General features: G+C 40.8%; 1 protein-coding gene across 1 annotated transcript in view; it reads right to left on the bottom strand.

Moving 5' to 3' along the window:
- LRRC69 (leucine rich repeat containing 69) overlaps positions 1-24,835 on the bottom strand; it is a 36,008-nt gene extending 11,173 nt beyond the window's left edge. Inside the window, exons 1-6 of the mRNA XM_063129885.1 lie at positions 24,653-24,835; positions 15,744-15,870; positions 14,623-14,695; positions 13,431-13,626; positions 12,678-12,749; positions 56-157 (exon numbers count right to left, since the gene is read on the bottom strand). Of these exons, the coding sequence (XP_062985955.1) occupies positions 56-157; positions 12,678-12,749; positions 13,431-13,626; positions 14,623-14,695; positions 15,744-15,870; positions 24,653-24,835 (753 nt within the window). The remainder of the gene's footprint in view (positions 1-55; positions 158-12,677; positions 12,750-13,430; positions 13,627-14,622; positions 14,696-15,743; positions 15,871-24,652) is intronic.
- Between the last annotated feature and the right edge of the window lie 2,916 nt (positions 24,836-27,751).

The raw sequence follows: 27,751 nt of genomic DNA, 5'->3' as shown, positions 1-27,751 counted from the left end.
AAACAAATATAATTTAAAAACTACCGTTTTAAATTTTACTTTTGTAATTAGTAACCTTAAGAGTCAAAATGTCCTCCTCTTGTATGGCACTAACTGGATTCCTCTGAAGCAATGGATTGCCTTCACAATAAAGTTCCTCAAGCTCAAGATCTTCCATCTGTTTAAATAAAGCAAGAAACAAATTAATATAAGAAAACAAAAATCAGTGTTTTCATTGAAGTGATTACCAAATGTCATTCTAAATATTTGCGATTGTATTTAATTAACACAGAAAGGGAGAAGGCAAAAAAAAAAAACCACACATATGCATTCCATGACCATTATGCATGCCCAAAACTGACATTAACAACAGTAGTGAAAGCAAGAGTATTCCAGACAGTATTGTTAATAAAGGATTGCCTCCTATCACTTGACCCTGTCTGTTTACTCAGGTCAGCTGAGGAAGACTTTTCCCTTGTCTCACTACCATCTGAAGTAGAGCTGGCAGGAATGCATAAAATAGCCTTCTCTGTTGCTATACCAAGGCTGTGGAACTGTCTCCCGTACTGGGAGATCCATCTGGCTTGCCCTCTTGATGTTTTTGTTGTTGTTGTTGTTATCACTAAAGATCTTCAATCAATCAATCTTATCTTTTGTTCCTGTTTAATTTTTTAAATTTTGATGTACACTGCCTTGAGCATTTCTACTATAAAGGTGGGATATAAATGCATTAATAATAGCAGCAGAAACAAAATATTAACAGAGTGTAAAATACTTAGGAACCCAATTCTGTACTCCACTGCAAAATGGAAAACAGGATTAGATAAAAAGGTCCCAGCAATCAACACAATGTGTGTGTTTTTCTTTCTTTTTTTTATCAACTGTAGTAGAAATGGAGCACATGTCATTCTTTTCCCATCATGCCACCATATTAACAAAAATCTCCCCCAAAGCTGCTATATGTTCCAGAAGAAAAACTGCTTGGTACCACCTACTCCACAGTGCTAATCCGGGTTGGGTCTCAGGCTTGCAATTCCATTTTTTAAAAAAACAAGGTATGTACAAACCACACATCTAATGTAATATGTTGTTTGCCCCCCACTTCAAAAGACATATTCATACGATTGGGATGCATCCCTTTGAACAGGTTTGGACTGAGTATTTACTCACGGCAGTGGTTCTCAGGTGGTTAAAAGACAGTGTCTGGGAATATTACTTGACACACTTCCCCCCCCACACACACACACATTTATTTATTTATTTAGAATATTTATATACTGCTCCCCATTGAAAAATTTCGGAGCGGTGTACAAGGTAAAATGAAAATAAAAACAGAATAAAAACAGTTAAAACAAAATTTAAAAGAAGCAATAACAGTAATCCAAAGCTGCATGTTAAAGAAAGGCTTCTTGGAATAAAGATGTTTTCAGGAGGCGCCGAAAGGAGTACAAAGTCGGCGCCTGCCTGACCTCCAGAGGCAGGGAATTCCACAGGAGGGGCGCCACCACGCTGAAGGCTCTTCCCCTGGTGGATTCCAATCGGAGGATGGATCTATGCGGAACCACCAGGAGCAGGCCCTCGGATGACCTCAGTGACCGGGCAGGTTGGTAAGGGAGAAGGCGCTCTCTCAGGTATCCTGGTCCCAAGTTGTTTAGGGCTTTGTACACTAGTACAAGAACCTTAAACCTGGCCCGGTAGCGAATAGGCAGCCAGTGCAGTTCCCTCAGCAGAGGAGTTACATGCTGGAAAGGGGCAGCTCCAGACAGCAGCCGAGCTGCAGCATTCTGCACTAGCTCCAGCTTCCGGAGCAGCGTCAAGGGCAGCCCCACATAGAGCGCGTTGCAGTAATCCAATCTTGAGGTTACCAATGCCTGTACCACCGTGGTCAAGCTATCTCTGTCCAGGAGAGGCCGTAGTTGGCGAACCAACTGAAGATGGTAAAAGGCACTCCGAGCCATGGCGGCTACTTGAGCCTCCAACAGAAATGGGTCTAAGAGTACCCCCAAACTACAAACCTGTTCTTTCAGAGGCAGTGCAACCCCATCCAGAACAGGCAATGAGGCTGTCTCCCGGACTCGGGAACCACTCACCCACAGGGCTTCCGTCTTGCCAGGATTCCGTCTCAGTTTATTGGCCCTCATCCAGCCCATTAATGAGTCTAGGCACTGGTCCAGGACCTGCACAGCCTCACCTGATTCAGTTGTCACAGGGAGATTCGCCAACCCAAAGGCTTACCGTGTCATCTGTTGGGTTCCCTATGGTTTAAAATGGCTATTCCATGTGAAAATGCAGCAACTATAGAATTGGCCATCTAGAGCATCCACCACTTCCAGCGATGCTCTGGGTGTCGTGGCTGGACTCTATGGTCAGCAGAGTGATGGATGGAACAGCTGACACACACATTTTTCTGGTGTGATGGGTGCTGGGATAACTGGTGGTGGTGGGAGGCCAGGGGATTAACTACAACACGAGGAATGGTAAGTAAACTGCACACTCCACACAGTTCCTGGTCAAGTAACAGGCCTGTGTATTGTGGTTTCACTATTTCTCCCTGCTCCATAGTATCCCTTCCCACCTTTACCTCGTCACATCTGAATAGGGCCACTGTAGAATAGAGGGAGTGGCAGTTTTGGCAACAGAACTTTCAGGCAGTCCATTCTGTTCAATATCAGTGTCCCAGACCACCACCCTCCATCTTCGCATCAAACTAGCCTTCCTATGAAACTACCTGCTGACCAGGGACTTAGACAATCTCAACGGAATTGGAAATAAGATGCATAGTTAGGATATCCTATCCCCATTATCATCTTTGCAACAACTTCACTTCAAATAGTCTTAATTTCTGTAGACATCAAAGGGTCCTAACCCCCTATGCTATTTGCTGGAAAACCATCCAAGAATATATTTTTGCTTCAGAGTTTCAAGAAAATCATCACAATATTTATTAAACAATCTTGAAATAAATGGTACTGCTTCTGTAACAATTATTCTTTGCCTTGCATACATTTTAAGCTATCAATACTTTCCACTGACAGATTTATATAAATTATTTTTTATCACAAGTTCAAATGATGAGAAAATATGATAAACAAATATTAAGAAGTTTAATTTGACTTAGTTATACTAAAATTGTATAAAGCTTACTTTGACATTATGTAGTTTGTAAAACTATCTAACCTTATTTATCTCCAACAGATAATGATTATTAGATAGAAGATACTAGACAGGAAAATATTGTAGCTAATAATTTTGCTGATATTATATAAAGAACTACCCAGTATAAATAAAGGCAGAAGGCACTGACCTATTGAGAACACCTGTACTAAGTTTATAAACACACACAAAATTCTGTGCAGCTGGTATATCTGTAAAATCACTTATTATTTTCCACCAATAAAACTCTGAGGTTTTGTAACTTTAAAAGGTTCATCCCTCCAGGGCAAGATGAGTGAATAGGCAATTATATTCTGGGTCACATAGTTTGTAGCAATCACCATAAAAATATAGCAGTTTCTACCAATATTTTTAAAATTACAACTATGACAGAATCCCTGAGGTGTAATCCAAAAATCTCCTTTATAAGAAACGTCAAAAGATGATTTCATTCTCATAAAATATAGTGAAGAACAGATCAGTAAGTTTGGAACTCTTCAGTTCTATAGCTAGCACAGGTTCCACATAAAAAGTGACTACTAGTTGTTCATGAAAATGAATTTAGCAGATACTTATTAATACATATAATTCAACAGTTAAACACAAAGCCCACTGACTTCAATGGGAAGGATTTAAGCATGTGCTGAACTCTTCCAATGAAGCCAGTGAGACGTAAAAGTGCTTCACTTTAGTTGTAGTAAACCAACTGTCATTTAAAGGCACAATCACATGCATGTTTAGACAGAAAAAAACGCAGGGTCAAAGGACTTTTCCCCCCTATCTAAATATGCATAGGAGTGTGCCCTAAAGGGCATATTTGGATATAAATGGGTAGGCATCTGCATTTTCAGTTAACTTATAATGCATAAGTAGCTGTATTTGTTGCAACAACATTATATAATCTGTGCATTTGAGTGAGGAATTCTCATAAGGATTCTATTTAATTTTTAAAAAGTTGTGATTTTTTTTAAAAGGTATTGCCATTGAAGTAGTTCTAAGTATAAGATTGGCATCTGGTTTAGTGGCTAAAGTGTTGGACTGGGAGTCAGGAGATCCAGGTTCTAGTCCCCACTCAGCCATGGAAATCCACTTGGTTACTTTGGGCTAGTCACAGACTCTCAGGCCGTTGCTAGACGAGGACTTAGCCCGGTGTGAGGCCTGGACTCCCTGCTGTGCAGATGACGCACAGGGGATCCTGGGGTCAGGCCGGGCTAAATCCTCCCTTGACCCGGGATAACCGGATCTGCTTATGGCCCGGCTTTTCCGCAGCCCCGGGCTGAGCCCGGGGCTTTGGAAGGTCTAGCTACTTCTGTGGCTTTTCCCGGCTGCTCGCTTACACACGAGTAGCCGGGAGAAGCCGAGCGCTGTGCCAATTGGGCCAGGGGAAAGAGCGGACCCGGCAGGAGAGATGGGGGGAAGAGCAGAGCCAGGGTGGGGGGGGCGCGGAGGGGGCATCGGACATGGCAGGTGGGTGATTGGGTTGGCATGGCGAGTGGGCTGGCGAGCGGGCAGGGGGGGCATCAGACATGGCAGACGGGGGGAAGAAGAACAGGGCCAGGGCAAGGAGATCAGGGACGGGCTAGCGAGCAGGGGGTGGACATGGCGAGCGGGGACGGGCGAGCGAGTGGGGGGCAGACATGGTGAGCGGGGACAGGCGAGTGAGCGGGGGGCGGACATGGCAAGCGGGGGGAGGGTGGGCAAGCGAGCGGGCAGGGGCATCAGACATTTTGGGGGGGAATCAGGGGCAGGGGGAGCGGGGAACCCTTTATTTTTTAAAAAAAAAACCTTACCTTTCCATTGGTGCACTCCTGCGCACATGGCCCTTTAATTAAAAAAAAATGGAGGACGCGACAGGGCTTTCCCTTTCCCCGTCGCGTGTTACGTGTAGAAAAGGGCGACGGCCCGCGCTAGCTGTAGCGCGGCCTCGCCCCAACTCCCCACTGGATTATCAGGTAAGTCTAGCAAGGCCCTCAGCCCAACCTACCTCACAGGGTTCTTGTTGTGAGGATAAAATGGAGAAGAGGAGGATTATGTATGCCACCTTGGGTTCCTTAAGAGGAAAAAAGGTGGGATATAAATGCAATAATTAATAAATAAATCCCACATTTCATGGGAGAGTATTAAAGAAGTTCTTTAACTCTCCTTCTAAAATCATTGTGACTTAGGGGCTAACTCAACCTTAATACACAAATGTGCATATTAGAGTACCAGCACCATTTTTCCCCAAGTTGAATGGGCTCAACTTTGACCAGATAATCATTTTCACTGGGAGAAATACTCACCTCTTTTCTACATCTATCTCAGGTTAACTATAAAAGTCCCCCCAAAAACCTCATGAATCCTTTTGGCCCACAGACAAGCCTTGGGTTTTTTTTCTATTACTATTAGAGATTTATAGTGCAAATGAGTCCTGTTTTCATGCCAATTTACACACTGTTTACATTGTGGAACATTTGCAACCTTTCATTCCTTTTTAATTTATGTAATTCTAGTGCATGTAAAATGATAGGTCCAGGAAAGGATTTTAGTTCAGAATCTATTTGGTTTGATAACATGCTTGCTTGCATTTTCATAATGTTTTGAACATTTTTCTTCTGGGATGTGTATTTTTCAGGCGTATATATTTTAAATGTCAGCCAAAATAATCTAGGAAAAGGCTTTTGCAGTGTGGGTGTGGGTCATTTATACTCTAAAAAACCCTGCATGCATAAAACTACAGTGTATGCACAAGGGAACTTTTGTTCCTTTTCAATCCCTTTGTTGTGTACATAAATGACACAGCAGAATTTATCCTGTATCCATCACAGGATACAGTGGGTCAGATCTCTGCCTCCCATTCTGCTGTTATTAACATTAGTAGCATCACCTGGTTTGCATGTAACAGCAACAGATGGGTTGTTTAATGTATGAATTGTCATGGTCACACACTCGTTACTTCTTGCATCCAATTTCATATACAACCCAGGAATGCCCTGTTCCTCGGTTGTTTGATGTAACATCCAACCCCAGAACTCTGGGCTGTTGAGGGACAAACAACTGAGAGTTTTAACCTCAAAACAAACCAAGGGTTCAAACTCTGGGTTGTTTGTCCCCCAACAATCCAGGGTTCCAAATCAAACAGCCAGAAATGGGGGATCCCCGTGTTGCACAACCCCAACTAAGGACAGCTTTATTTATGCTACACAGCAAATACATGTAATATTGGCGTTAACTCGTGTTTCCTACAGCACTACATTAATCGACTCACGTATACAGACATCTGAATCACCCACATGCCTAAGTGTATGCCATCCACTGCTGCTAAAGGGAACACTACTGTACTTGTAGCAATGATAATTGCTGTGTAATATATCCACAGCGGGCAATCATTTTGTGGTTACAGGCAGTTGCTCAAATAAACTTCATTATTGCTGCACTAGGCACAAAGTCTGAAAATTCAAATCTTGTAGAACATTGTTTCTTGGGTGAAGTTTTCTATCTACTTTTTCTAAGAAACAGAACTTGAGTTGTGTGACTCAATTTAGTGCTGCCCTCAGGTGATTGCTGATATTACTGCAAGCATGCATTCAAACATCCTCTCCTAAAGCTCCATCACACCTGGGGAAAAAACGTTGGCTACTGTGGCTTCTCCGTTCCTGGCTTCATCACTCAGTTACTTCCTGTTTGAAATAAGGAAGTAAACAATGAGCACGAGGCCCATTCAGTTGGGCGTTGTAATCACACTGCTTCTCCCACACATAGCAGGAGAGAACAGTAACTGGACTTTTCATGGTTTCTATTGCAGCACAAGGAAGGTCAAAAGGGGAAGAACGCGCGCGAGAGGCAGATGACGTCCAGTGAGGGACCTGCAAAAAATCCGTGAGTGCCCAATAATGAAAGTGCAATAAAACGCTTGTCATATGGTTCTCCTGGAACTCTGGCAGCTTCCAGACAGAGGGGTCCTAACACTAGCAATCAGAAGGCACTATGCAGCTATTCCATCTTTTTTTCCCCCTAACGGATTTTATGCGGTAAGAAAAAAGACAGAAGAAGTGGTGAGGAAGCACCAGGAGGGTTACGAGCGGAAGCTGATGAGACACCCTAATCCCCTGTCAAATCCTGAGAATGGAGGAGGAGGATTGCGCATAAAAGCCTCATCTGGAAGTACCCTCTATATAAGCATTTCTACATTCTGGGTGCGGATCCAAGGAACTGTGAGCAGAGTTCCCCTCACATAATGAGACTTTTCTGCCTCCTTTTACCCACTGCAGCCTCATATGCCCCTTAAAAAGCCACCCTTGAGGGTTGAGAGAACCAGAATAAGCGAAAAATCAAAGGCTACTGTAAAGTGAATTCTCAAGTGGAAGTCTTCTGCAGGTCACACAATGGTTTTTCTCAATTCAACCCATTTGCTTCACTTTTCCTTATGTTAAATCAGTTTCTTCATAAAATATAAACTATAGTTCAAAGGTGCTTCCCTGCTTGCCCATTTTTCATCCTTCAGATGACATTGTAAATCCATTGCATTGCACTATTTTCTGAGCAATCTTCCTGGATTGGATCTTAAGATAAGTCAACTTGAGGAAGTTAGTGAAAGGAAAGTTTCCTGTCCTCTCCTCACTGCAAAGCCTCTCCAGAGAGATAAGATTTCCTGAACAAAGTGGGCTGGGGCACAGAGGGTTGTAAGGGGAAGGGGAGAATCACCCAGAGTCAGGAGGAGATGGGAATTTCTTTAAGTTAATTTTTCTTAGTACTCAAGCCCCTGGTTTTTTCTAGACCTGAACTGTTGCAATATTTTGTGACCAAAAACAAATGCAGTACCAGCCTGAATGGTGTAGATAGGCAAACTGCTATTGTAGCTTTTCAAGGCTCCTCTGCCTTTATACTGAATACATTCTCTTTTCAAGTTCCCCTGTCATTTATTTATTTATTTATTTATTACATTTCTATACCGCCCAATAGCCAGAGCTCCCCTGTCATTCACGACTTGTTTATCTCAAGGTCTCTCCACCTCCTTGCTCTTACTGAAACCTGGCTTCCTGCCCATGATACCGCCATCTCTGCTGCCCTCTCTCTTGGAGGACTCTCTTTTTCTCACACTAGTCGCCCAGAGGGTCGTGGTGTGGGTCTTTTATTATCTAGTTTGTGCCAGTTCCAGCCTCTTTCCATTCCACCATCACACTGTTTCTCCTCCTTTGAGGTACATGTGGTGAGGCTTTTTGCTCCATTGCGGCTGCGGATTGCAGTTCTGTACCGCCCCCCAGGCTCATCCTCAAAATTTATCTCTGATTTTGATTCATGGCTGTCCTTTTTCCTCTCTGATAACTGTCCTACTCTTATCTTGGGTGATTTCAATATTCATGTGGATGACCCTCAAGACGCTGCAGCTCTACGATTTCACTCATTATCTTCCTCTTATGATCTTAAGCTTTGGTCTGATGCACCCACACATTCCCTTGGACACTGTTTGGATCTTGTTCTCACTCGGAATTGCTCTGTCCTGGACTTTTCTGCTGCTGACTTTCCTTTGTCAGATCATCATCTAGTTTCTTTCATGTTTACTCATAATCCTCCTCGTTCACGTCCTGTTTCTCGCTCTTGTCGTGATTTGCAATCTATCAATTATGAGGCTTTTTCTCAGTCTATAGCCTCCTCTCTTCCTTCTGTCTTTTCTGCTGTCTCCTTGGACTCAGCTGTCTCCTTCTTTAATTTCTCCTTATCCTCAACTCTTGATAATCTTGCTCCATCTACAACTCGGATAGTTCGTCCTTCTCAACCCCAATCGTGGCTCACCTCTTTCATCCGCTACCTTCGTTCTTGTTCCCGGGCAGCTGAACGCCTTTGGCGTAGGACCAGGGACTGGGCGGACGTTGTCTATTACAAATTTGTTCTCTTTCTCTTCTGCTATTTCCTGGGCTAAACAGCAGTATTACTCACTGTTGATCCAGTCAAATGCTACACATCCTCAGCGGCTCTTTGCATCCTTCAATTCTCTTCTGAAGCCTAATCCACCATCTTTCCCCTCCTCTCTGTCTGCTAATAACTTTGCCTCTGTTTTCAATGCTAAAATCCAAACTATTCGCTCTGATCTTGCCAGCTCTGCTCCTCTTCCAGTTCCTGTTCCTCATCTGTCAGTTCCTCCTGCAAATTTCTCTGTGTTCCCTTCGGTCTCAGCTGATGAACTGTCTATAATACTGCGCTCTTCGAAGCCTTCCACTTGTTCTCGTGATCCGATTCCTTCTCAGGTCTTTATTAATCTTATCCCTGCTATCCTCCCTTCCTTGCTTCACATTATCAATTTTTCTTTGTCCTCTGGTTCATTTCCTTCTGCTTTTAAACATGCCACAGTCTCTCTTATTCTCAATAAACCTACTCTTGATGTGCTTTCTCTGTCTAACTACCGACCTGTCTCTTTGTTGCCTTTTGTTTCAAAGATCCTGGAGCGTGTGGTCTACTCTCATTGTCTTGATTTTCTTTCTAGTAACTCTGCTCTGGATCCTTTTCAATCTGGATTCTGTTCTTTGCATTCCACTGAAACAGCCCTTACTAAGATTACCAATGATCTTCTTGTTGCCAAGTCTAAAGGCCTTTATTCCGTTCTTATTCTCCTGGATCTTACTGCAGCCTTTGACAAGGTTGATCTTGATCTTCTTTTGGATTCCCTTCATGACCTCGGATTTTGTGGCTCCGTCTACAACTGGTTTGCCTCCTATCTAGCGGGCCGCTCTTTCAACGTGTTGGCTAATGGCAGCTCGTCTTCTTCTTTTCCCCTTTCAGTAGGGGTTCCGCAAGGCTCGGTGCTTGGCCCGTTGTTGTTTTCTTTATACATGTTGTCCTTATTCAATCTCATGGCCTCCAATATCATCTGTATGCCAATGATACATAATTATATCTTTCATCTCCGGAACTTTCTCCTGATGTTCATGATCGTATCTCAGCATGTCTTTCAGATATCTCAGCTTGGTTGCTTCATCGTCGTTTGAAACTTAATATGGCAAAGACTGAATTGCTTGTTTTTCCTCCTAAACCTTCTCCTCATCTCTCATTCTCTCTTACTGTCAATGTTACACTTACTCCAGTCAAGGAAGCTCATAGTCTTGGCTTTATATTTGATTCCTCGCTCTCCTTTATTCCTCATATTGAGGCAGTAGCTAAATCCTGTCGTTTTTTCCTGTATAATATTGCCAGGATTCGATCATTTTTGTCTGTCTCTTCTGCCAAGACTCTTGTTCATGCATTGGTTATTTCTCGGTTGGACTACTGCAACCTTCTTCTCACTGGCCTTCCTTCTTCTCACATCAGTTCGTTGGTTTCTGTTCACCACTCTGCTGCTAAGATCATCTTCTTGGCTCGCCACTCTGACCATGTTACTCCACTTCTGAAATCTCTTCATTGGCTTCCAGTTCACCTCAGAATCCAATATAAACTTCTCCTGTTAACCTACAAAGCTTTTCACGGTCTAGCTCCTTCCTATCTTTCCTCTCATCTCACACTATTGCCCCGCTCGTGCTCTTCGCTCCTCTGATGCCATGTTTCTTACCCGCCCAAGGGTCTCTACTTCCCTTGCTCGGCCTCGTCCATTTTCTTCCGCTGCCCCTTACGCCTGGAACGCTCTTCCAGAACATTTGCGAACTACAAGTTCAATCGCAGCTTTTAAAGCTCAGCTAAAAACTTTTCTTTTTTCTAAAGCTTTTAAAACTTGATTTTGATCTGATTTTTATACTGTTAGTTTTACTCTACCCTGTGCCTGTTTGGTGCATTCTCTTCCCCTTCTTATTGTTTTATTATGATTTTATTAGAATGTAAGCCTATGCGGCAGGGTTTTGCTATTTTATTGTTTTACTCTGTACAGCACCATGTACACTGATGGTGCTATATAAATAAATAAATAAATAAATAAATAATAATATTAAGTTCACCACCTATTTCATTGCTTCCTGGGGGATTTCTGATGAACAGCCTCTCTAAATTGCCTCAATGTCAGTTTCAGTTCTGGTATATGGGTAAAGAGAGAGAGAGATGCTAAAGGAACTAATGATAAAAAATTAAACCACAGTGTCCCATTTCAGATGTAACAGGACACTCTGGTTTAAAGTAACCACAATATAAGCACCAAAGCCAGTGCATGAGGGGAAGAGAGGGGGGGAAATGACTTGGTCCCAGCTTAATAAATATGGTTAAGCCTGGCTCACTACGTCCAAACTAGCCCTAAAATTAAGTGGGGTTATTCAGAGGACTCACTCATGCTTGCATGCTTCTACCTTATCTCCGACCCAGCAATTCCTTTCGTCTTTGAGGCAACCCATACTTTGCCCTTTTGTCCAAATGGGCAAATTATGTTTTATACTTGCCTGCAAATTAGGACTGTAAACTAGGATCAAACATGGTTTATTACCAGAAAGCATCAAAAAGAAGAAATCACTATTCGCAAGGGGGGGGAGTACATATGCCCAAGGCCCCATGGTTTGGTGTTATGTCTGGATGACCCCATCTTCTTTCTAGGTTTAAAGAATTATTTTCACATGACCTAAGACAGGGATGGGCAACGTGGAGCTCCAGATGTTTTGGCCTATAACTCCCATCAACCTTAGCCAGCACAGTGAATAAGGGCTGATGGGAATTGTAGGCCAAAACATCTGGAGCCCCACGTTGCCCATCCCTGTCCTAAAATTAATTGTTAAAAAAAATGACAGGGCAATAATATATTGGGGAATATTCACAATACTGGGGCTTTACTGTTTATTAGTATATACTTGTGATCTTTTTATATGGAAAGAGAGGCCTACTCTGGGCCAATATTCATGCTCTGCCAGGCACATGAAGCTCACAAAATTTCCCTAATAGGGTAAAGAAAACAGGAATCCACAACCTCCATAGGATGTTCTGTTTGTCAGGAAATTTATAAGAAAGATAAAAGGAAGTGCACGAAGAGGTATTACAATTTCCATTATTTTAGTTCAGATTAGAAAGACAGATACACTGATCCAGATTCCCCCCCCCCCTCCCAAAGCCCAAACCCTCAAAGAGAGGGCTTGTGATACATTTGTTTTCCTGCATAGTACTTGTTTTTGATAGCTTTGTTTATTTTTATAAGCTGTTGTGGGTTTTGCTCCTTTTAGGAAGCAGATAAAAACATTAGGAAATTTCTTGAGTTGATTTATTTCGGTAGATTTCCGCCCCCACCCCACCCCACCCCCACGTTTTTATCATTACATGTATTTGACACTATTTTACAGAACAATCCTATTCATGTTGATCCAGAAATGAGTCTCACTGGGTTCAGTGGGGCTTAATCCTAAGTAAGTGTTCAAGGGATTGTAGCCTAAATTATTTGTTTTTTTAAAGATAGTTTGTAAGTTCTCCTGGTTATTTTGTTTTGAAGGAAAGCCTGGTTGTACATTTCAAAGATAAATGAACACAGGAATCCAAATCAAGCATATTTCTATAATTAATACAAACATGTTCCTATATATCTATTCCCACTTCATATTTCTGAAATTCATTTTACTAATTTTCACAATTTAGAGATTATTCTATTGAATAAATTTATTAATATTCATACTTACTTCTGTAGGGAAAATCTGAATATTGTTTCCTGCTACATCTAGAACTTTAAGCCTCTTCATTTTGCAAAGTCCCTAGTTAAAGATGATAAAGAAATTGAGGAGAAACCAAAGGTTTATTAATAACACTAAATTATTATTACAATCCTAAGCATATGTACTCAGAAGTAAGACCCACTGAGTAAATGCAACTTGCTTCTAGGTACATATGTATAGGATTATAGTCTCAAATGCTTAGATGACAGAAGAGTAGGGAAATAAGTCATTGAAAGGAAGCTGAAAATGATTTATCAAGGGGAGTCACATTTTAATTTCTTTTTGTCTTAAACCAAATCTAGAATAAATGTAACTTGCTATTTGCTTCTATAGGTTTATTACTTATTATTTGCCACATTTTTATTATCGCTGTTCTCCAAATTGCTTAAAGCAGTGTTCCTGAATCCTCACCATTTTATCTTTGCAACAACCCTATGAAATAACGACTACACAACACTGTCATTTTTTAGTATATAGACTTAAGGTAATGATTAACTGTAGGGCGCAATCATGTTTAGGGTTAGTGGACTACTTACATGAGTAATTATCCTCTTACATTCCCTTGCAAAAGCCTCATTCTTATTATACCATGCCCATATACTACATATCAAAGTTTATTATTGCAACAGCTCTGACTAAAGTGTTAATACAAAACCTAGACAGCATAAGATTTCCCAATGATCTCAAGACAATGCTGTTTTCCAAAGCGCAACCACTCACATCAGGGAGCTCTTCTATTCGATTTCTTGACAAAATCAAGATCTTGAGTTTTGTCAGGTATTTAATCTCTTCAGGGAGTGCAATGATGGAATTGCGGGACAAATGGAGTTCACGTAGCTTTTGGAGATAACACAATTCTTTAGGAATACTTTCCAGGTGGTTGTTGTCTACACTCACACATTCAAGATTTTCAAGCCTATGTAAAGAACAAAGCATTTCAAGATAATGGCCTCCAAGTCTATTTTGTTTCTGTATATTCACCAGATATTTGTTAATGATTTTATTTACCAACTCCCTATCAGTCCCAGACAGCATGGTCAGTTGCCCGGGACGCTTGGAGTTGTAGTCCAAAACTTCTGGAGGGCACCAGGTTTGGTGATGTTGCTATAGGGTTTAGCTTCTCCCCACCCACCACCCATCCCTGGCCGCTTCTTGCATGATATAAACAGGTTTGGCAGCCTTTAGTCCTTCTACACGTCTCATCCAAATCTATGAGAAGTCAGGGCCTCTGTATGAATCCTTTTGCATGTGGGTGAATATAATATGAGAATTTGCAATTCCTTGGTGCAGTATATTTTGGGCAGAAAAGAAGCAGTTCCTAGTTCAGCTAGTGAGTCTCAAAGAAAAGAAAAGTATGTTAGATAGCTGGTGAGAGGATGGGTTTTCTGTTTTTCAGATAATATAGTCTGAAACGTTTGTACTCTATAAGGCAAATAAGTCACTATATTTGATCGTTTCTGGACTTTCAATGTTAAAGAACAATATTAAAGAATTTGGGTCCATTATATGGACACAGTAACTATTTGTTACACTTCCTGACAGTCAGTCTTTATTAGCTTGGCATTCCAGTTGCACCTGGATATGTACTTTTCCAGATAGTGTGAGAGAAAGGTCACAGTTTTTAAACAATTATATATGCATTTCTACACAGGCAATTATAGCAAGATAGTTACAATATGTAATCATTTTATTCCGATAAGAAAAAACATCATAAAAATCAGAAGTCTTTCCATCACAACACAAAACTCTCCAGATTAATTGATGTTTGAAGACTAACAAAGGGTTGTAAAATACATGACTAACGTGAGATCAATATAGGCAAATGTTATATCTCACAGCAGCAAATATTCATTATTAAAACCAAGTACAGCTAATTCAGGTGATAATTTAGCCTTACAGTAATCAAAATTACCTGTGAATCTCTGGTGGAAGATAATTAAGCTGGTTATTGTTCAGATTGAGGAGTACTAAATTCCGCAATCCATCTATTAAGAAAGACAACTTTAAATAAAGGAGATAATCTCTCTCTATAGACTTCATTATGCATTTTTTTCATAATGACACATTGTGTTTCATGTGGCCATGTTCGTATAAACATTTCTGTTATTACATTTTTTAAAATGACCAAAAATATGTGGGTGAATATTCCTTTAGATGACTAGACAAGCAAACAGTTTCGCATGGAGATGGTGTTTGAAAACAAAATCAAGCATAGGTGGAAGGACATTGTCATAGAAACCCAAATGAGTTAAGGATAGGATGAACCACAGTAACATTAACAGTCCAGTCCTATCCATGGTTGCTTGGACAAATGTCCCCCTGAATTAATAGAACATTCTATCTACAGGCAAGTGTGGATGGAATGGCATCCTAAAGGACAGCTGCAAGTGGAAAAATGGACAGAAAGGAGGTTCTGATTTGGCTATAAAAGAGTTATAGACAGCCTAAATGTCACTGAAGGCCCTGGCAGTGACATACACATTAACTGTAAACACAGTAAATTCTTGGAATTAGAACTATTTGGAGTTACAAGGTTTGGCCAATTAAGCAGTTGTATTATTCATTCATTTATTACATTTCCACACTGCCAATAACCAAAGCTCTCTTGGAGGTTTACAAAGACTAATTGATTAGAAACTACTGGAGAGACTAAAAAGCTGGTCTAGATTAATCAGGCTTTTAAAAAACATTTTAAATGTAGGTTCTTATAAAATCCATAGAAGGCAGTCACCATCTTGGGGGGGAAAAATTACCAGAGGGATTTTCTTTTTCCAAGATCCTGCAACATCTGTATGCATCATTTCAAAACAAAGCAACTTTTCCCCAAAACTATCTTTTGCTAATATACAATTTTATGTACTTTGATTAATTATCTGAGGCTACAATCCAATGCACATTTACCGAGGCCCAGGCTTTGAAACTCATATAATAATAGATTAGGATTTCTTTAATGGTGCAACATATGTTTTATACATTACATTACATTATATATGCTATACAATATTTGATACTCAGCAGGATATATGATCTTACCAAATATTAATGGCGAAATTCTGCTGATCTTGTTTCCAAATAAATGAAGCTTCTGCAGAGATGTGAGGTATTTCAATTGTTCTGGAACGTCCTCAAAATTATTGTTTCCCAAATTTAGTACCTTCAACTATAATCAGATATTTGATTAAACAGTCTTGCATCATTTCTGCTCTGAGGTTGAAAAAGTAAGGCACTTACACCCATTAACACAAAATGCTGTTTAAAGCTGAAACTATATCCGGTAATACAGAAATCCAACAGAAAATGTTATTTTTGAACAACTTTTTAATATGCTTATGCATGTTACATTATTACTGTCATTATAGGCATTACTGTTTATAAAAACGTATAAACTGGATGTGCTACTGGTGGTTATTAGTTTTGTTTTGGAGTGCTGTATCATACGCATCGCATCACCTGTATATCGGTTGTCATTCAAAGTCTTAAGTCTTCCAAATGAACAAGTGAATTATAACGAACTTGTTATAATAGACTAGAGGAAACTATGAAAAAGACTAAGTCTCCCTCTCAAGTAATCAACACAAAATTGAGTTCTGGCTATGGACTCAAAAAGAACTGAGATTTAGGATTTCATTTTATTTAATACATTTGTACCCCACCTTTCCACCAAACAAAATGGTGTTCAAGGTAGCTAACTGTAATAAAAATTAAGATTAAATAAATAAAAATTAATTAAAATAAATTATGGAGAAATAACTGACAACAGGCTGTTGGGTAGCATAGAATTTCCTTGGGAAGGTTTAGGGTGGCTTTTTGTACAGGGTATGGTTGAAGTTCATATTTGGCATTAGAAAGTTTTCCACCAGGACACAATGGTTAGGGAACTGGGGTAGGTCTCCCTTGAATTACAGTATGTGGGTTTGCTGCGATTTCAGTTTCTGTTGTTTAATATCTGTTACTATATTTTAAATCTTTACACTGCTGCTAGGTTTTATTTTGGTTTTTATTTTTATTTTTTACTGCAGTTTTAAACCTTAATATTGCATTGCTGTTTTAAATTGTTGTGAACCACCCAGAGAGCTTTTACTATTGGATGGTATAGAAATGTAATAAATAAATAAATAATAACATCTGTAGCTTATTATTATTATTATTATTATTATTATTATTATTATTATTTATATAGCACCATCAATGTACATGGTGCTGTACAGATTACACAGTAAATAGCAAGACCCTGCCGCATAGGCTTACAATCTAATAAAGTTGTAGTAAACAATAAGGAGGGAAAGAGAATGCAAACAGGCACAGGGAAGTGTAAACAGGCACTGGGTAGGGTGAAGCTAAACAGTATAGAGTCAGAACAAACTCAATATTTAAAAGCTATAGGGAACAGAAAAATTTTTAGCTGAGTTTTAAAAGCTGTGATTGAGTTTGTAGTTCTCAAGTGTTCTGGAAGAGCGTTCCAGGCGTAAGGGGCAGCAGAAGAAAAAGGACGAAGCCGAGTAAGGGAAGTAGAGGTCCTTGGGCAGGCGAGAAGCATGGCATCAGAGGAGCGGAGAGCACGAGCGGGGCAGTAGTGTGAGATGAGAGAGGAGAGATAGGCAGGAGCTAGGCCGTGAAAAGCTTTACTTTCTTTATTGCGATCTATAGATCCATAAAAAGAAAACAAACAAACAACAAACAACCAAACACAAGAATCAGACATGAAATCATACAATTAGAGCTATTATCAACTTTAGTCTAATACACAAAGAGCTCTAATCTTGGCCGCCACTGTAAGAAATTTAGCAACAGCCAAAGTTACACTTGAAGACTTATCTTCCAACAGAAACTTAACATAAAATTTGCCTGAAGTTCTGGACAGTTTGCTCAACAATGGGGTAATCATAAGATGGCGGGCCTGATTATAAAAGCTACAGGACAGAAGGATATGCTCCATCGTCTCCACTTCCGTATTCCTACAGGGGCACCGTCGTTCCTGATAAGGGATACCAGCATATCTGCCCTGAAGTAATTCAATAGAGTAAACATTGCATCTGGCCTTGGAGAAGGCAATACGATATTTAGCGACCGACAAGTTCTTTAGATAGTCAGCCAGCTGAAGAGGCCCAACATAATGAATGTGCAATGCACTGGGAGAGCAAGAGACATGAGAGCGAGCACGTAAGTCGCAGAAGGCTATATCCCACAGTCTTTGTTTGATAGCTTTAAAAGCAAAATTCAAGCCCAGATTAAGGAGGAGGGAAGAGGAGAGACCTATTGAAGCTGCCTTCCTGGCAAGAAGCTTGGACCAGCTGTTCACATAGTTGTCCTGAGCCAGACAGGGAAGCAGACCTGAGCCCCTCCCAAAAAGACTAACTTCCATCCAAAATTTTAAGGCAGACCACCAAGCTCTAAGCGAAAGAGAGCTTTCCCCGGTTTCCAACAAAAGTACCGAATTAGGGACACACTTTGGGAGTTGAAGAAGGGTCCTCAAAAACCTTGTCTGCAGCCTATCTATCTCAGATGTTAATCCCCCTATCCAGATATTGGAGGCATATAAAAGCTGGGCTGCAGACTTGGCATTAAACACTTTGATGGCAGACGGTATAAACATTCCCCCTTTAGTAAAGAAAAAGCGTGTTATTACAGCTGAACTGACTGAAGCTTTATTAAGGGTGGCCGATCTATGGGCACTCCAGGACAGGGTATGATGGAATAGCAGCCCCAGGTAAGAGAAAATTTTCACCTGTTCCAGGATATGCCCATCAAGGGACCACCTACGTTGAGAAAATCTATTTTCAAAGACCATGACTTTAGATTTCTCAAAATTAATTTTCAGATCGTTGGTCAAACAAAAGTTGGAGAATTTCATTAAAAGATGTTTCAAACCAGGTCTAGAGCGGGAGAGAATAACAGCATCGTCTGCGTAAAGTAAAATAGGAATTTTCCTTGCGCCAAGTTTGGGCAAGTGTCCTTCATGGTCAGACAGGGCCTCCTCAATATCATTTATGTATAGGTTAAATAGTGTAGGTGCGAGGATACAGCCCTGTCTTACTCCTCTAGACATAGGAATTTCCTTTGAAAGCTGTCCCTGTGTGCCACATCTAACTTGCATCCTGCTGTCGCTGTATAGAACCATTATAAGATTAAGAAGTCTTTTGTCCACCAGGATTTTATCTAATTTCTCCCATAGTTTAGTTCTAGGGATGGAGTCGAAAGCGGACTTCAGATCCATGAAGGCGACAAACAGTTTGCTACGTAGAAACTTAAGATGTTTCTCGGCTAAGTGAAAAAGAATCAGACCATGATCAGAAGTGGAGTGATTCTTTCTAAAGGCAGCTTGGGCCTCCGTGACAACATTATTGGCCTCGAGGATGTCAGTTAGTCTATTAGATAGAAATCGAGCATAGAGCTTGCCTATTATTGAGAGGAGGCTGATAGGTCTAAAATTCCCAGGATCCTTTGGATGTCCCTTTTTGTATATCGGAACCACAATTGCGTGTCTCCAACTGTCAGGGATTTTGCCAGATTGATTTATAACGGTAAAAAGAGCGGCTAACAAAGGGGCCCACCAATCCTGATTGATTTTAATAAATTCAGCAGGGATAAAATCTATGCCGGGTGCCTTACCCCCTTTAAGTTGTTGGATTAGTTCAATCACTTCCTCCTTAGAGACTGAATTCCAGGGGGGGAGGGAAGAGAAAGTGACATCCTGCATATCAACCTGAGCTGATTGTATAGTGTCTGGGTCGGTAAAAATGGCTCTGAAATGATCCTCCCAGACCTGAGCTGGAATTGTACAACTGGGTGCTTGGCAGTTGGATCGTAAGGCGCCCGACACAATCTGCCAAAACATTTTTGAATCATTATTTAAGGAGGCATTTAACAGCAGGGACCAGGAGTTTCGTTCAGCTTGGCGTCTTTTTTGGGCTATGAGGGACTTATATTGCTTTTTTAGCTGAAAATAGGTCGAAGGGAGATAATTGTAGCCCGATTTTCTGTAGGTTATATAAGACTCCCTTAACTCATTTTTCTTCAGGTAACATTCTCTATCAAACCAAGTAGGGCCCTTATAGATCGTAGGGGCAGTATTGTCTGGGGCTGACCTGCCTGCATGAGTTAAAGCATCTTGGAAGGAGTCGATTAAATCATCATATGCTTTTATAGAGGATGCAGCCGATTCCTTGCACAAAATTGCTGATCTTAATCGAATTATTGAATCGGAGTTTAATCTTTCCTCTAGAAGACTGCTTAATTTATCAGACCATTTTACCCTTATTCTGTGTGGGCACTCAAACAGGATATCAGTTAAATGGGTATGGGGTAGTCTTAAATTAGGAGTTGGGGCACATAAAGTAAGGGTTAAAGGCTGATGATCGCTACAGGTTCTGGTACCTATATAAAAATGATAAACTAACTGGAAGGCATTTCTAGATGCCAGCCCATAATCTATTGTGCTTGAACCAAATAAATTTGAGAAGGTAAATTCACCTGAGCCTTCCCAAAGGTCCACCCCATTTAAAATAATTAAATCCAGACTGAGCTGAAGTTGAGCCAGGCAAAAGCCAGCATAATTCAGAAACTGATCTTTTGAGTTTCTGTGTGGAAAATTTCGATTTTCCCTAAGTTCACTCAAGATAGGGTATCTTGCTTCTAGATCGTTGTTATTGGAGCCAATCCTGGCATTAAAGTCACCCAGAATATATAGATATGCATCAGGGAACCTAATAATTTGAGTGGATAAATAGCTCTCTACTTTATGCCAGAGTTTCTTGATCTGCTCATTGGATTTAGCAGGAGGGATATAAACATTCACAAAAATAAAGTGACTAGCATTAATTTCCAAACAAATTCCAAACACCAGTTGTTCACAGTTTTCTAATTCAGTAACCTTAGCTATCAGTGAAGAGGACACCAGAATGGCAAGGCCACCCCTTGGACGGCCTTTCTTATTTACCCGGTGAGCATTCAAAGAGTAGGAGGAAAATCCATTAACAACAACAGTGTCCATGGCCCAAGTTTCCTGAAGCAAGATCACATCAAAGCAAGAGATATATTGACAGAAGCAGCTATCCCAACGTTTGTTTGCCCAGCCTGCAATATTCCAGGATATGATCCTGAGGTAGGAATCACCCTGGGGCCACTGGCATCAATCCAGTGGGGTAATCCCGATCAGTGATCCATCCATGTCCCTCTGAATGCAGCCATTCCTTTTTGCTGTCATGTGGTTCGATGGAAGCTGTGGGTCGGAATCGATGATATTGGGCGATATTAACTCTGATGTCGGCCCTACTTGATTAGCATTGGGTGGCCCTCCAGACAGCTGTGGCAGTTGGCAGGATGGGATGGATGACGTCTTGCTCCCCACCGATGCATGCAGCACTCCTGGATAGAGGCACGACGTCGGACGAACATTGTCAACTTTCACAGGAGTGTCTTGGCCAAAAGTTATCAGATCTTGCAGGGTAGAGATGGTATGTTGCCCTTCGACCAAGGGCTGAGCGCAAAAGAAATCGCCCTCCACCCCCGAATGAGGTGAATCAGGAGACAGTTCCTGTTCCAAGATAAGGGAGTCGGAGGGCCTGCTCGGAGATTGCTGAATGCTTTGAGGTTGGTCTTCACACGGTAGGCAGGAGGATGGTATAAAGCTTTTGTGTGGTAAATCTACTTCTTCAGTCACCGCAGTTGAAAAAGCCATGGATTTGCTGCTACTCAGTTTGGGGGCATTACACTGCAGCTGGAGGGTAGAATTAGAGCGGCTTTTGATGGATATTAATGGTTTAACCTGGAGATCTTTAAAAAGCCGTGATGGGTAGATCCCCACAGTGTGCAGAAAAAGTTTTTCCTTCATTAGTAAATTTGGGGTGGTAGGTTTAGTAAACTTCAATAGGTACCTCTTATAAACAGGTGAAGAGAAAAGTAGTTCCACAGCCAACAAATATGATGGCTGAATATTTAGCAGCCATTTGAGGTTTAAGTTAGCACTTTGAACTGATGCCCAAAATGGGTGTTGTCCTCCATAGGGATGTACATCTATAACCATCGAGCAGGGCTGAAGAACTAGGCCACCATTTTTTCGCTCTATTATTCCAATATCTGGTCCACTATTGGGAGCTGTAGATAAACAGCCTCCATTATTGCAGTGAGGTTTGAAGACCAGATCTAAACGGGGAGGGCGTGGTGGAGGTTGAGCCTGGATGCCTTGGCAGAGAAGCTTTTCTGGGAGCCACATCAACAGTTTATTTAAAGAGCTAAGCACAGTTTCTAAGTTAGAACTAATCGATTGGAGTGTCCTCGCTGTTAGAAAACATTGCTCAGCCAGTAATTCAAAGGAAGAAGCTTCACTTTGGGAGTTTTCCGTGGATTTGCCAGTTGGCTGGTTTGTTTGAGAAATGCCAGCGTCCCCTAAGATAGACTCACCGGTAACTTCGCCTCCCTCGGCCAGAGGAGCATATCTGTTAGACAAAGTGATTTCATCTGTCGGAAAAGCAGCAGAGACGGCATGAGGAGGCTGACGAGCAATAAAACTGTCGAGCCTGCACTGTTTGGCACGAGGCACGTTACTTGCATTTTGTGGAGGTGATAAAACTCGTTTCCTTCTCATGGTCAGTCAAATGACCAAGAGGTAAGCAAGCTAAAAAAAGTCCACCCTGCTAAAAAGTTTAAAACCCCTTTTAGGGAGTGGCAACTAATACTCGAAAGCTGCCAAGTGTTAATTAAATTCTTGGTAAAAAGCAGTTTGCAGTTCAAGGAAGGAGGCAGCACGTCAAGAGCTGCAAAACTGCAAGCTGGAAATGCAGAGGCAGTAAGAGCAATTAAAAACAAGTGAAAGAGTAAAACAATAAAACAATAAAACTGCTTAAAATAGGTCAATAAAACAGTAAAACTTCTAAACTAAATTCTATTGAGTCGCAGAGACTCACACAGCACTGCAGCCTCCAACGCCATTTTCCCGGAACGCCTGTGAACCGTGAAAAGCTTTGAAGGTCAACAGGAGAAGTTTATATTGGATTCTGGAGTGAATTGGAAGCCAATGAAGAGATTTCAAAAGTGGAGTGACATGGTCAGAGCGGTGGGCCAAGAAGATGATCTTAGCGGCAGAGTGGTGAACAGTTTCCTCTGCAACCATTTTTCTGAAGTAAGTCTTCTCTCTGCCTGTGACATGCTATGATCTGTTATATAGGCTGCAGAGAACTGATTGAATTGGACTGCTATTTTTCTTTTTTGCTATTTCCAAGTACCTTGGATCCAAAGAACTACTTAGGTGTGTCCAAGAGCTTGCACATGCCCACCAGGTGTTTTTCTTTTACATATTCTCTCTTCTCTCTCTTACTTTAAACAGTAGACCCTAAATCCTATCAGGAATTGCTTTTGAAAGTCCCCTCATGTTGGAATGATGAGGCAAGTATCTTTTTCCCTTCCAAAATAAATTATGAAGGCGAAGCAATGAGAACCAAATGCTTCAATATACAAATGCACTATATGCCAAGGAAGAAACCATGATAGGGCTGCACCTATTCCGAGAAAAGAGGCTGGCCGAGTGCTACTCAAAATAATTATGTATTGTGGTATAGCCAGAACTTCCAAAAACTGTTTTCAACCTGAAGCATATTTTACAATTATGGAAAAATACACATTTTCTTGCCACAGTCATGGAAAACTATTTTGAAGTAATTTGAGTTTTACCAGAACATTTAAAAATGTTTTTAAAAGTGCATATTAGGTTGAATTTCAGTACTGCCAAGTTTCAGTCTGGCATAAAAAGTCCCATAACTACTTTTATGACCCATTTAAAATAAAGGCTTAGTTTGAAAGGTGTACAGAACCATTCCCTCCAACTCAGTCCAGCTGTTCACAGTCTCTTACCTTCTATTTTATCCAATATCCGACTAGAGATTATTCTAATTGAAGGATAAGCAACCCAGAAATTAAGCTAAACTAAGGTTATGCTCCTCATAATAGATTAGATTTATATGGAAAAGTTAAAGCACACACTTTAAACTCTCCCCCTGAAATAGAATTTAAAAGTAGTACTCTTTGGATGGTTTGGGGTCTCTATTTACAAATAGTAAGCTGGTAATATTTTCATTTAGTCTAAAATTTCATAGGGAGGGTCAAGTTTTATCACAAATCAAAATGTGGTGCTGCAAAGTTGTTAAAGAATGCTGCACCATGGTTGTCAAATGTTCTAAAAATGTTGCTCAAAAGGCAAGAAGCTCAAGTTATTTGCAAAAGAAGCACAAATGCCCCTTATTTTAAAACCCTCCTTTATTTCAAATCAGTTTGAAGGGCCATATGCACTACTCCTTGTTTAGAAGTTGCATGCACAATGCGCATCTGAAATAACCTACTATAGGGGGACCCTCGTTTTCTAAGTGCTTAATCCTATGCATGATTAGACAGAGAAAAAAATCCTATAACTCCCACCATTCCCCAACTAGTGTAGCTGGTTGGAGAATGCTTGTTTCTGTCTAAAAATGCATAGGATTATGCCTAAATTTTGTAACTAGAATGCATATGCTGCCTCATTCTTTTCAGTGAAGATATTGAACTATCCTCCTTTCAGACTGTTCAGAAATTACAATGAGCACATCCCAGAATTACAGTAGTGTAACAAAGTCTTCTTGCCTCCATTCTTTCCATGCCATGTAAAATGGGGATTCCAAGCTACTTGAGGATAGAAGGAGTGGCGATTCTTCTGGCTTATTCTAGATTTATAAAAGATGCACTTTGTGTGCGTCCTCATTAGCAGTGCCAACCAAGAAATACGTGGGCCTTTCCCCATGGCATTATTTTCATGCTAGGCTAAATAACGCCGGGTGAGCCTATTACTAAAGACACGAGCGCAGGGTTGGAGGGAAGAAAATGGCGGCAACCTCCCTAGCTCCGACAAAGGGGGTGAAAGGGGGTAAATCTACAGGAGAGACTCCTCTCGACGTGCTTCAGTCGACACGGGATCTCACCCGGCTCAGAGCCTCCATTTCCTGGGGCAGCCGGTGAAGTCTGTTGTCCCGCAGGCGGAGTTCTTGTAGGCCTTTCATCTTCCCCAAGCCCCGGGGCAGGCAACGGAGCCCCCGCGCTGTCAGTGAGAGAGAGCGGGTCCCGGGTCCGCCCCGCAAAGCCCGGACCAGCTGCCACTCCGCCATGTTTCCTCTCTCTCCGGCCCGGAGCGTTGCCCAGCCAGGGCGCCATAGCAACAGCGCAGGTAAACAAGGCCTCCTTCCCCGTCGTCGTGGAAACAGCGAAGCGACGCCTCGTTCTGAGGGGGGGCAACCGCGTGGCCATGGTAACGGCCGTATACTACGGCGGCCGAAAGGAGGACAGGAACGCGGAAGGGAGGGAATGTTGGTCCCTGGAAGGAAAGGCAAAGGCGGCCGCAGTGGTGGTGCGAGTCAGGGACGGGGTGGGTGGGTCGGAGCGTAGTTTTGGCTGCAGTTCTTGGACGTTAAAAGGTTTGATACACTCTGATACGAGTGCTGGGAAGAGATCATAGTTCCCAGCTGGGTAATTATATTTGCACATAGACAGGAATTATAGCTAGTGAATTTGTTTGTTGTTTTTACTGATCTTGACTTATGTCCTTTCTGTTGCCTTTATTTTGTTAACATTATTACGAAATAAAGTAAAATTTCATGAAGAAAAAGGACGGGAGTTAAAATTGTAAATAATTTCGGTTTATTTTGCAAATCACGAACACAACATTGAATGTGAGTTTTCTGGATACCAAAGGCACGAAGGCATCCATAACTTAGAATTATATGCGAAATAGGCAACGTTGTTGCCTCCAGCTGTTTTGGACTATAATTCCCATAATCCCTTACTATCGTCCATGGTAGTTGGGGCTGATGGGACCTGTAATTCAAAGCATTTGGAGAGCACTTCTTAGTTTTTTATTTGTGCAAAAGTTCAAGAGTTCAAACAGTAAATTTAATGAAGACACTAAGTTTATACACACCAGCACCCCAAAATAAGCTTTGGAATTCCCATATCAGATCTCCATGCTTGGAGAACTGTCTCCTTAAAAATAAACATTATCTCAAACCAAAACTGTTGTTTTTCACAACACACTAATGCATGATGGCCCCAGCTAATAATTAGAAATAAGGAACTTCAGGTATGAACCCCACAATAACGTTTGGGCCATCCTAAATGATATACCCATACCTCCAGGGCCTGGAATAGAGATGTAAAATTTCTGGAAATTTTGAAGCCATGCCATGGGAAAAAACCGGGGTTTTTTGCAGTGTTTTTTTTATTTTAAATTGAAATAATGCAATATTAGCACTTTTTACAGATTGAAAGTCACTTTGTTACTTTAGTAACATAAAATGTAATTATGTCCAAGTTGGTTTGGCATAAAATTATTTCATTTGGAATATTAAAAGTATAGTGTATTCAAACAATTATTACAAATTTAATTTACTTTTTTACTTTTTTTTAGTAACAAATGGAGCCACAAGCTCCTGAACTGTTAGGAACACCTGAACTGTAAGGAACTTCTTTGGTTCTGCCAGTCTATGAGGAGCAGGCAAAAAATCAATTTAAAACAACTACAGAAGAAACCACCAACATTAGTAACAAAGAAAATTATGTTTCCACTAGTCCTCCAGTGTCAAGACATAAAGCACCCATTCCCAGGCCGTGGGGAGAGTTTCAGCTGCAGAAACTGCTGCTTTACCGCTCTGCGAACGGAGTAAAAAGGGGGAACCAAGATTCAATGAATATGCATGAAATTTAATCAGACTCATTTTCTGACCTATAGCTATCGCTATTAGTTTCAGTCTCTGCTTCAATGGCAGTGCCCCCTAGAAGCCTTTTCCGGCAGGCCTATCCAGATCAATGTTAAATCATGAATTTTTAAGATGTATTGATTCCTGTTCTAATGTTGTTCCCCGCCTCGATCTAAAAGGAGAGGCGGGTAAGAAATACATTTATTATTATTATTATTATTATTATTATTATTATTTGAGAGTTGTATTCTCAGTTTGCAATCTAGAACTTGCTTGTCCTTGGTGCACATTGGAATAATCTGATACTGTACAGTTTTTAGAAATAATTTGGAGAAGTAAATATCTGAACACCTTGTCTTAAACATTTTATTCTTCATGCTAAAATAAAACATCCCATAATCTTTTTTTCATTTTTTTCAATTTTTCCGGAAAAAACCAAAAGAGGCTTTGGAAAAAATGGGGAGGGGGGGAATAGTTTTTTCCCAGGCCTTCACATCTCTAGCCTGGAATGACCTTCACAAGACAAATCCTCCCAACACTTCCTTTGGGTGTAAGACCCTGTCCAGTATGGTACATCCTTCCATTAATAGCCAATATATGTAGAAATAAATAAGGAACTTTGGCTGTGCACCTTGGTAAGTTTACTTATTGAGCTGTTTTGAACTTCCACAGAAATAAGGAATTGAGAACTAGTAACCATATTTAGCATTGTACACAGCTGTGTCAAAGAAAAAAAGTATGTGTATTAAAAACAAAACACACTGCTTTCAACATTTGGAGTAGGAAGAAAGCCTTAAAAGTAGCCTGATTAGCTTGTGACTGTATATATAAATTATAGAGAGGTCCACCTGGCACCTACACTGTACTCCTTTTGTCGCCAGCTGAAGAACTTTTTATTCTCTCAGTATTTTAACAATTAATTTTAACTTACACTTAAATTTTACTCTTTTAATTCTGTATTTTAATCTTATATCAACTTCTGCTGCGTGGTTTTATACTGGTTGTGCTTTTTATACTGTATTTTGTATTTGTGTTTTTAGATTGTTGGTTGTTTTATTATGTTCTTCATGGTTTTAATTTTTGTGAACCGCCCAGAGAGCTTTGGCTATTGGGCGGTATAAAAATGTAATAAATATACAGATACATTATACGCCTCCTTGTAATCTACATAGTGTAGTTCTACACTACAGCACTATGTATACTTTCTATAAGAGTGTCCTGAGAAGCAGACAATCAAAAATTCAATGTAAGATAAACAGCAAAGGAAGGGGGGAAGAAATAGAGGCAGGGGCCAGGGTTTATTCATTGTTAATTTATAAACTGCTTTTCAAT

Source organism: Elgaria multicarinata, chromosome 7 (genome assembly GCF_023053635.1).
Source record: "Elgaria multicarinata webbii isolate HBS135686 ecotype San Diego chromosome 7, rElgMul1.1.pri, whole genome shotgun sequence".
Lineage (NCBI taxonomy): Eukaryota > Metazoa > Chordata > Lepidosauria > Squamata > Anguidae > Elgaria > Elgaria multicarinata.
Note: the sequence above shows the minus strand (reverse complement) of the source record. Positions and strands in the feature narration are given on the sequence as shown.